Source organism: Brachycentrus maculatus, unplaced genomic scaffold (assembly GCF_059751285.1).
Source record: "Brachycentrus maculatus isolate JH-2025_06_01 unplaced genomic scaffold, ASM5975128v1 h1tg000156l, whole genome shotgun sequence".
In the NCBI taxonomy this organism is placed as follows: Eukaryota; Metazoa; Arthropoda; class Insecta; order Trichoptera; family Brachycentridae; genus Brachycentrus; species Brachycentrus maculatus.
In genome coordinates this window covers 484,461-496,301 of record NW_028280909.1, presented here as the reverse complement: position 1 = coordinate 496,301, position 11,841 = coordinate 484,461, and the positions used below count along the sequence as shown (strand labels likewise).

Here is an 11,841-nt window from a genome sequence, read left to right as displayed (position 1 = left end):
CAGCTTACTTTTGGTAGAGCGCAAGAGATGCCAAGAGACATTGTACAGACGGGAATTGGGTTTGCGGTTACTTGTGATTAGTATACTGAGGGTCGGACGGCAGACTGACTGCGTATAATAGGCCTTTGTAAGGATGTTGGATTATTGGCTAATAAATAAATATGAAAAATCACAAGACTATCGATAACATTCTTATTGAAATCTGTAGGGAACTAAGGGAGATATGTATTAATGTTTAAACTTTGGATATTTGAATAAAACGAAAAATGTATGTTCACATACGTCATCAAATTTCCGTCATCGAACGTTTTATGACGTCATATGGTTTATTGTCTATGGGTTATAGAGCTGTAATAGTAGTAGTGTGGATTGTTTTTTTACCACTACACTACGAGGGAGGGTGGAGCATAGACATCAACAAATAGAGCCGCCAATAATTTAGCAATGTTACCAATATTAAAATAAGTCCATCGTTTCTGTGATGTAATTCATTACCAACTTACGAAACGAATTTTCCAAAAGAAAATGATGAATGAAAATATTAATTATATCGGCTGTTATAAACACAACGAGTCTAATACAATCCTTTATATGTTGAGTAATTTAAATCAGATATTCCTCCCGTTTGATAATGATCCATTGGGTGTTGCGGTTACTTGTGATTAGTATACTGAGGGTCGGGCGGCAGACTGACTGAGTATAATTAGGGTCGAGGTTGAAAAAACCGCCCACAAACAATGTGTTAAAATAAAAGATTTTTTTTATCAGTCGCACATTTGTCGGCCATCTTGTTTCATTCTACTTTAAATTAATTACAAAATTAGTTAAAAATCTAGCAAGATTTGATTGACATCTCAACATTGGATGAAGAAGAATATGGAAGTCTTAGGCTGGTTTAGGTGATTGCATTCTTCTTATCTTTGTTGAGATGTCAACTATGTCAGATGGCTGACATATTCCAATAAGTATAAAAATAGAGTGGAACCTCTTATAACGAGTGATTCGCATAACGAGAAAAAAATATGCGAAAAAGAGCGATATTTCGCACAGCAAAAGCATACGGAGAAAGGGCAAAACCCTTTTCACGACATTCACTTGTGAGCAAAATACAAATAAGTATTTTGTATTAAAATACAAAATACTTCTGCGCTAGTCAAAACAAAAATTGTTTCGCTTAGCGAGTAAAATTCTTTATTAACGAATTATGTTCGTTATGAGAGGTTCCACTGTAAAAATATAATAAAAATTTTGCTCATTTTTTCTACCGGAAATAAAAAAAAAGTTTTATTTTTAAAACGTTTATTTTGATAAAATACATTTATAAGGACGATTTGATGTCATCACATTTTCCTATACTAAACATTTATTTTTTTTATATAATATTTGTTATATTTTGTATACAATTACTGATTTATGTGTAAATCATTTATAAATATTACATTGTTAGGACCCTGCAAATGCTTCTTCTAACCCTTATCCTTACCCGATGGTGCATAGGGCACTGCATTGTATATAAGCAGTGTTATGTTGGTCTTTAATACGTTAAACGCCATGGGGGCAGCGGTGACTTGCCTGTGTTGGACCGCAGCGCCATGGGGGGCTCCAGTGACCTCAATCAAGAGCTATATTCAAAATGCTTTAACTATGAAGCCCATCGTCAAATAAAAAAATGAAATAAACTAAAATACATTATACAGTGAAACCTCTATCGTTTTTAAAGGGACCTATTAAAATAAACTATGAATGCGGGAAAACAATGAATGCGGGATTAAGAGGTCAATACGCAAATAGATACGACCGAGTAAAGATACCGTCCTCCCAATCTGCATAACCATTCGTAGGCTAAAATTCTAAGAAGAATACATGTTTCAGATGCAAATGTATTTACATATTTAAAAAAAATACAAACCTGAATAGAATTTTAAAAAATTCTTTTGTTTTTTAACTGTTTTATTTTCGTAAGTCAATAGTATATTTTCAGCTTTGCAAATAGTCTTTTTTTCAGCATCAGTTATTGAATGTGCGTTGTAGAAAGTTTTCTTTCAAAGAGTGTGCACGCTTCTGGAAATGCAGGTACAGGCAGCGGCTCCTTTTCATCAAATTCGACCTCTCCTGCTATCGGTTACACAAGCTTTTGGTAGTTACTATCCCATACGTTGCCGTTGAATGTAATAAAATTGGAAATAATGTAAAAAAAACAGTCAAAATGTATCAAATATGCAGCTTAATTCGAACGATAAATGCGGTAAATTGTGATAGAGAAACGATCGATGCGGTTTAGTTTAGTATGAAATTGTCGGGATAGAAGAAATAAACGACACATCCGGGAAAACAATTATTCGAGGAACGATAGATAGAGGTTTCACTGTATTAATAAAATACGTAAATTACCAAAAAGTTTAAAAATATTTCTAAAAGTGTAATTACGCCATTGTTGGACCAAATGAGCGATATTGCAAACGGATGAGTGCCATGCGTGATTATTGATCAATTAAAATGATCAATTTTGTGTTTAAAGTTATAGATGTTTCCAATTTGTATGTATTTTTATATGTAGAATTGCAAGATAATATATTTATGAAGACATTTATATCATCTTTTAATCCTTTCCTTATCTTAAATGTATCAAAACTCTTCTTCTGACCCTTCTGCGCCCAATGGTCCATAGGCCACTGCTTTAGATCAACGCAATGTTATATGGATCATTAAATATATGAAAGCAAGGTATTGTTCTTTGATGTGGCTCAAAGTCCTAGTAATTAATAGCCCGCAACTTAATATTCTTTAAACACAGGTAACATTTAACGTAATTGTTTTTCTTTTCTTAAAATACTGTTTTTGTGTTGAAAAAATCGTTTTTCCTCAAAATAAATCTATAGTATTGAAAGGTAAATCTATAGTATTGAAAAAAAAAGTAGTATGCGTTCAAACCCGGAAACTCTGACTCAATAGTCCGCGACACTAACCAAGAGACCACAACATGACAATGTATCTTTATCTATAGCTGTATATCGACACTTATATTTATTTTGACAAATAATCGGGCAAAAAAACATATAGCTCACTCCTTTCAACAACGTCACATATAAAAAAACTAGATTTTTCAGGAGATCATTTTAAAAATATAATAAAATGTATTAAAAGTAAATATCAAGCCACTTATTGAACTTTTTACTGTGCAACAGATCTTTTTAGGTAAAACCTGAATGTTTTTTCTCCATTTGAAAAATATTTAGTGGATTTAAAAAAATAATTAAACAATACCATTTCTTCAACATGCAAAAACAACACTTTCTGCCCTGTAGCGGGTAAATATTATGTTAAAAATATGCCTCTTTTGCTGGGATTTAGTACATTTTCTGGGCATTTTGAAAACATGCACAACTGAAAATTGACAATTTTTGATATATGACATTGTTAAAAGGAGTGAGCGATATATATATATAGATATATCTCCATTTGAAAGCAGCTTGCGACGTTGGCATCACGGCGTTGATGGCATTCACGGGTATGGTCGCAACCGTCATCTTTAACCCTCGGCAACGTATGGTGAGGTGTCTGTAATGGTCGTCTTGCAACACGGCCATTTGTCTGATTTGTTCATTGAAATTAGCAGACAGAAGAAATGGTAGATGATCCCGCAAGCCTCGCAAGATACACACTGAAAAAAGAAATTAAAATGTCCAAATCATTGTTCGCAAATCTTGGTTTGTCCATTTAATTCAATTTCATTTCAATTCAATTTATTCAATTATAATAAATCACTTACATATATTTATTTGACTCCCCTGGGAATCGAACCCAGGACCTACAGAACGGTAGCCGAGCGTGCCGACCATGTAACGATGATGCCAACGTGTAATGACACTAAGGAGGCTGACAGATTTGTGTTTCATGTTTAATATACATATAAATTGAAATGGAGTTCTACAAATTAACCGTTTTACTGCGGATATATCGGCGCTTATCGATATAATATATCGCAGATATATATCAACGCTTTATTACTGTGCGAAAACTGCATACCGTCGAAATATCGTCCTTTTAATTCGTCAATAATAATCATAAATATACTTTTAAAAAGTATATCGCGGGGATAATTATATTTCATATTAATTTTTGATGTCTCATCAAAGATGAAGCAGAATATGGAAGTCTGGGAGTGCCCGTAAATGTACGGAGCTGACGACCGTCATAGGCTGGTTAAAGTGATCACTTTACACACGTGTAACATTCACCAATTCTGCACATTATTGACAACCACACTACTCAAATTCTTAGAAGTTCTATATTTATGAACCAATTTTGAAACATTGTTCTTGAATCACTTCATGACGGTCGTCAGCTCCGCGAAGAATGCTCAGACTTCCATGTTCTTCTTCATCATCAGATGTCAAAAAATAATATGAAAAATACTCCTATAATTTGAGATAATCCAGATTTGTGAACAAGTATTTGGACACACTTAAAATGTTGTAAATAATATTTAACCTGTTAACCGGGCGGTCCGCTGTCCAATTACGCAACTTGTAACGGGCGCGAATACTGATTCACTCCGTGTCTTAAATTCATGTGGAGACATGTATAAATGACTAATACCTTTGTTGTTCCATAAATATACGTCCATATATATAATATAGGGTTTTCCAATAAGAGGTTTCATTTTTAATAGCCCTCTATCTGGGCAGCTGCCACTTTTGAAGTTGTCATCTTTTGACTTTTGACAAGTAAAAACTACGCGATTTATAAAAATGCAACGATACACGCTTCAACAACGCATTGAAATTGTTAAAATTCACTACAGAAATGGTTAAAATTTTGCAGTCACAGTTCGCGAAACTAAAGCACTTTTTGGTAGTCGTGAAAGCGCCTTCTCGGCCAGCAATAGTGAAACTTGTTAAAAAATTTGAGCTGTTGGGACAACTTAGTGATGTGAAGAATCGAAACCGTGTGCATCGCTCAAGAAAAATTGAGAATATTGCTGCTGTAGCCCGCAGTGTTGACGAAAACCCAGGTTTGTCGATTCCTCGTCGACTTGGTGAGGCTGGTGCAACTGTTACGGTGAATGGATTGCGCTATCGAGCTATGATTAATGATTTTTTATGGCCGGAATTGGAAGATATTAATGTGGACGACGTTTATTTTCAACAAGACGGCGCTACGTGCCACAAAAGCAACGAAACAATCGGAATTTTGCAACAAAAATTTCCTGGCCGTGTTATTTCTCGAAGAGGTGATCACAGTTGGCCCCCGAGATCTTGTGATTTAACTCCTTGAGACTTTGGGGCCACGTGAAAGATTAGGTCTATGCCGATGCTCCACAATCGATTGAAGACCTTAAAGATGGAATTTGTGAAGTTATCGAGGACATACAGCCGCAAATGTACGAATTGGTAGTGAAAAAATTCATGAAAAGGATATGGTGCTGCAGCCGTAGCCGTGGCGGCCATTTGGCTGATATTGTTTTCCATCGTTAATCGCATACTTTTCTCTTAACAATGCAATAAATATTCATTGATTTATCTTAAAATATACTAGTTTTTTTCAAATATCAAAATGAAACCTCTTATTGGATAACCCTTTATAATAAACATATATTTCAAGGACGTATTCATATGTCCTACCCGTACCCGATATTGTTTACGTTTGACGTATTTATGCGTCCCGCCCGGTTAACAGGTACACTTGAATAATGAAAATGTGCACAATTGAATTGAGTGTACACTTGAATTTTGCAATTTTGGCATGATATGGGGAAAAAAGACTCAGCTGTAAAACAGTTAAATGCCAAATCTATAAATGAATGTCACCTGGAAGACAAGCTTGTCGCAAAGGTGACAGGTCTCCATCAAGTCGGACAAATTAAACACCAAATCTATAAATAAATGTGTCGCCTACTTTCGAAATCCGCCAGATCCATGGAAGTCGATTTTACAAAAAATGTGAAATTCTCCGGACAACATTTATGTTCAAAAGATATGTCTATCTTAGATAAAATATTATGAAATAGAGAATTTGCCTTTTAAAAAAAACACGAGACACAAACCGATAATGACGTCATCTTAATTTTTTACCTATCCCCACTCTCTGATGGCCGATATGGGTCAGAAGGCAAGTTCCATGAATATAGCGGAATTCGAAATACAACGCTGTATTTAAGTATTTTTTAGCAGGGTTTTCAAGTATGTAAATATTTTAAACATTTAAACCCACAATTGGCAATCTGTATTTATTTTAAATTCTTATTAAATAATATCTGGCGGATTCCGGAAGTAGGCGACACAAATATCCTTTACCTGGAAGACAAACTTGTCGCAAAGGTGACAGGTCTCCAAATACTCGGACATGGTGTGCTTTAAGTATGGCTCGAATTCGTGTATGGCTCTAGGGCCGAGAACGTAATCGCCAGACTCCAGCCTGTCCAAGTAGTGATTTACCTCCCATTCCGACATCAGCTCCTAAACACAAGAAAAAACATTATTACATTAACCGGCTTACTGCCACAAGCGCGTTAACACGCTCTCCAATTCCGTGCTCACCGGCCGGCCATACAAAATGAGCTGCTCTCCTTTGAGCTTGTCGCAAGCCAATATCAAGCTTGTATCAAAACCGATACGAATATTTTTTTTATTGGAATATATAGACATCTATGAGGAAGATCAAGAAATACTAAAATATTACAATTTATTAATACATAAAAACCTACTAACATTTTTGTAAAAAATATAAAAGTAGGTACTATTTAGTATGGTAGGGCAGTACTATAATAAAAAGATCTACATCCTCTCGGACAGCCAGGCAGCGCTTAAGGTCCTAGGCTCCGTTGAGATAAGATCTAAACTTACCTATGAATGCATAGAGGCTCTAAACCGCCTGGGCGAGAGAATCGCGGTAAGGCTGGTTTGGGTGCCCGGGCATTGTGGTATCATAGGCAAGGAGGCTGTCGACAAACTTGCAAGAACTGGTGCTGAGAGGCCACCAATGGGCCCTGAGCCCATATGCGGACTGACACTCAGGACTATCAAGTTTAATCTGAAAAACTGGGCCATGGACAAGAGACAAGAGATCTGGTCCAACAGCTCAGGGATGAAACACGCAAAGGAACTGATCTCAGGGTACTTGCGAAAATTCACCACAGAAGCTCAGAAGCTTTGCAAAAAACAAATAAGGATCCTAACCAGGACCTTGACAGGACACTGCAGACTGAGGAAACACATGACAAAAATTGGACTTCCTGACTCCCCAGTATGCAGATTTTGTATGGAGGAAAACGAAATGCCAATCCACATTCTCTACAATTGTGACGCACTCGTTCGCAAACGAAGTCACATCCTTGGAGGACCTCTACTGGACTCCGAGAAGGTGAAGCTCCTACCGCCAAGACAGGTCGTGAGTTACATGACTCACGTAGGTGTTGGCTGTAATGCTGTCTAGTGAGCTGTAATACATAGGGAGGTCAGAATAGACCTAATATAGTCGCAGTGACATAAGGGATGCAAGATCCCTAGACCTCAAAAAAAATGGTAGGGTAGGTACTGGTTGCGTTTTTATATGTCACGCGGGTAATTTAGGATAAGCACTGCTTTTCTGCCTTATATGGAATGTACGCCCCTGTTTTTTGGAGTCCATATCTGTACATAAAGAAACCGTGTGCGGTACATACCTGTATCTTCGTTTTACTAATGCTGTTCTCCAAATTCATAGCGTGTATTCCGCTGATCCTCTTGCCCTCCGCGGAGACTATTTCCTCCATCAGCTTCTTCCAGAAGGAAAGCTCCACGTCGGAGAAGCGGTTCTGCACGAGGGCAGTCGCACCTCCGCCGATCCACAGCATCACGACTTCCGGTTTGCCGGTACGTTCGCTGTTGGTCATCTTCAACTCCTGGCCGAGAGGGCGGATCTTGGTGTTGATCAAGGAAACCACGTCGGTCACCGTCGATTTGGGGGCATCTTCAAGAGAGACCAAATAAAATGTAGATTAACCCTTATAGTGCCGCAACATTTTGAGTGGGTTCAAATACTTGTTCACAAAATCTGGATTGTCTCCAATTACAGGAGTTATTTTCATATTGTTTTTTTACATCTCATCAAAGATGAAGAAGAATATGGAAGTCTGGGCATTTACGGGGCTTAATAAAGAGCTTCTTTACATCTCACCAATAGATGTGTCTAGCGAAGTTCTAGTGATTCAAGACAAGGTTTCTAAATTGGTTCATATATATAGAACTTCCAAGAATTTGAGTAGTGTGGTTGTCAATAATGGGTAGAATTGGTGAATGTTACACGTGTGTAAAGTGATCACTTGGAGCAGCCTATGACGGTCGTCAGCCCCGTAAATGCCTAGACTTCCATATTCTTCTTCATCCTATAGTGCTGAGCTTATTTTCACATATTTTGCATAAATTGCTAATTGCTTTTCATCATCACTACTTGACGAATTTGACATTTTGTAGGTTGAAATAAAAAACTTTTACTTAGCCGGATCCACGCGGCTCGCATAACCGTATGTGTTTTAATAAAACATGCCCCATACGCGGCTGACATAACCGTATGTGTTTTTACTTTGCTCCAAGTTTCCAACCTCAGTTCAACATGGAGGGATTTTTTGATGGTGTGGAACTTTGGATAAAATAATACGTCAATCCTTGGCCTTATGACATCTGTTGAAATATCTGACTAATAATTTGTAACATCACAAGGATAAATAAAAGAACAGATCCCTGATTTTTCTTGCGGTCGGTAATTAGTCCGCACCATAATCATACCCTATATCTGTCTCACTCTCGACGCTACGCATCGCCAGCGGGTAAGAGTGACACACGATGCGTGCTTTGATTTATTTATGTTACGATGTTATTTGTTTACATTACGATATATTTCAAGAATAATGTGACACAAGTGTATTATAGAGAATAAATCGTTTCTTAACTAAATACATGATAAAAGTAATCATTTTAAAAACGGGGAAATACCGCCGCGTACGGGCGTCTCTCAGGAACAAAGTTGACGCGGTTAAAAGGTTAAAAAAATACAAAAATCAATGTTCAATTCACAGAAAAATAATTTTAAATGGGTATTTATATATGTTGTTAACTTATTAAAAACGTAATACATGCGCGCGCTAAGACACGTCCGTATGGGTCAATACCTAAATCAAACTGCGCAATAATCGGTATTCCGACGCTCCGCACTTTATACGCATTAATAGAGTCGATCAATCGAAGGTTAGCACTCTAAGGGTTAACAATATCAACCTTTCCCTTACGGTGCTAAAATAAAAAGGCGCATTCCAGTGTTGGGCGGTCAGTAAACAATAAAAAATTACTTACTTACTTACTTATAGCCCTTATCCGCACCCAATGGTGCATAGGACACTGCATCGAATTGACGCTGTGTTATCTTGATCATTACTTACACGAGGGCAAGGTGATCACTCTTGCGCTTCAGGAACCAGTCCAGGGTAAATTAAATAAATATTACAGTGTGAAATCACAAATATTTATTTTCACCCCCCTGGGAATCGAACCCGGGACCTCCAGCACAGTAGCTAAACACGCTGACCATTACACCACGGAGGCGGACAATAGATAAAATAGATAAAAAATTAGCAATTATTAATCGAAAACATAAGAAACTTCATAGCTAATCCCCTTAATTTATTTATTTTTATTTATTAATTGGTGCATACGCATGTAAGGCCTTTACAAATCGCTCACTCCTTTCAAGAACGGCATAAATAAAAAATCGTCAATTTTCAGTTGTGCACGTTTTCGGAATGCCCAGAAGATGTACTATATCCCAGCAAAAGCGGCATATTTTTAACTTAATATTTACCCGCTACAGGGCAGAAAGTGTTGTTTTTGCATTTTGAAAAAAATGTACTGTTTAATTTTTTTTAAATATGCTGAATATTTTTCAAATGGAGAAAAAACCTTCAGGTTTACCTAAAAATATCTGCTGCACAGTAAAAAGTTAAATAAGTGACTTGATATTTATTTTTAATACATTGCGTTATATTTTTAAAGTTTAAAATCGTTCTCCTGAAAAATCAAGTTCTTTGATTTATGACCTTGTTGAAAGGAGTGAGCGATATGTGAATGTTAATATTATGAATGATCATTAAATCAATTGATTTTGTCAGTATTTCTTTTTTAATGTTATATTATTTAAAAATTCCAACAGCCAGAAAACACCCTGTATATTTCATGTATTCTAGCGTATGTGTGTGTAGTGAAGGGAAATAACGGTTCAGTTTATGAATTTTTAATACATTGTGTTATATTTTTAAACTTTAAAGCCGTTCTCCTGAAAAAGTTTTTTTGATTTGTGACGTTGTTGAAAGGAGTGAGCGATGTGTGTCTGAGGATATATGGACGAAAAACGTGCTTGCTGGAGGCCTAGAAGCGTGGGTAGGCCCCAGACAAGATTGTCCGATGGTATTAGGAAAATGGCGAGCCTGCACTGGAAGAGAGTCGCGTCCAACAGAGAACTATGGGAGTCCAAGAGGGAGGCCTTTGTTTAACACTGGACACAAGAAGAAGGCTGAAGTAAGTTTAGTATGTTGTAAAATTAATGCATGGCTAGCTAACTGAATCATTTTTTACGGGTGCCATTATGACCATGGGTTGTTTATCGCTTCCGTCACCATATTTTGATATTCTTCCAACTACAGTATGCCTAAAATTGTAAACAAATTCCTTTGTTATATATATATGTTTTTTTAAGCTATTCACTAGCCTCAATCAATAGCTCCATAAACCAATATTGTTTAATCTTTTAAAGCAAATATTGTATCATTTTTTAAAAAAATATTTTTAAACATACCTTCATCTCGGTCTATGATTTCTTGTACTTTACGTTCTGATAACACGCCAGCCGACATCATTCTGCGTAATAAATACCGATGCATATCCCCGTACATCTTGTTTACTTAATTATGTTATTTCAACACCAAAAATGAAAAAACAAGAATAGGAAAATACCAAACTGAATGCCAGAAAACCGTTGATCTGAGATTTGACAGTTCTATGATAACCACAGAGTAAATGTATTCTTGATAACACGGCAGATTTCGTGTTTGCGCGTTTTTTCAATATCGAAATCAGTGCTGCCAATCGAACCACATACATATATTTTATGTAGGTACTTGCCATTTCGTCCGTCTCCGTAGTGTAAGGGCGTTTGTGCAAAACACCGATTTCACGGAATTTTACCGTCCAGCACGTCAGTTAGCATATAAAACGGACGATTGGCTTGGATTGGCTTGTGCTTTTGTCCATCTTTCTTCGCGTTACGCGTAAATTCGATCACGCTAAACTGTCGTAGTTGCTTTCATTTTTCAAAACCGGATTGTCAGACGGTAAAATTCCGTGTAGTGCACAAGCGGCTTAATAGTTAGCACGTTCGGCTACCGTACTGGAGGTATATCACAACTAAAATTTTTCATATAGAGAAGGGCATCGAAAAATCAAATTATTTATTTCAAAATATTACATGCATAAGTCACATATATAACATTCTCCATGAGTAATTTCCCTTACTAATTTTGGGACATGGATTTAGGTTAACAAGACTGAAAAACAAATAAAGCAACAGATTATTAAAAAAACAGGGCAAAATGTAAAATATAAAGCAAATAAAAGATACAGTGGATAAGCATATAAAAAACATAAGGTAAAAAACATGTTTAAAGGAAAAAATAAGAAAATATTAGTAATCATTAACACAAATATCTTTTCATGGAGTATTTCGAATGCCAATTTTTTTTAATATCATAAATATGTCGCGTGCAACATGCCATGGAAATAAAAATAGATTAAATGTTTGCATAAGTTCAGATTT

At 36.3% G+C, this 11,841-nt stretch overlaps 1 protein-coding gene across 1 annotated transcript; it reads right to left on the bottom strand.

Annotated features, from left to right (window-relative positions):
• Window positions 1-1,282: 1,282 nt before the first annotated feature.
• On the bottom strand, window positions 1,283-11,049 carry LOC148308615 (non-structural maintenance of chromosomes element 1 homolog). Its single transcript, XM_088261469.1, has 4 exons — window positions 10,825-11,049; window positions 7,664-7,950; window positions 6,297-6,458; window positions 1,283-3,661 (listed from the first exon to the last, which is right to left on the bottom strand). Exons 1-4 carry the CDS (start codon window positions 10,919-10,921, stop codon window positions 3,530-3,532), a joined length of 678 nt encoding a protein of 225 aa, XP_088117595.1. The 5' UTR covers window positions 10,922-11,049; the 3' UTR covers window positions 1,283-3,529.
• Between the last annotated feature and the right edge of the window lie 792 nt (window positions 11,050-11,841).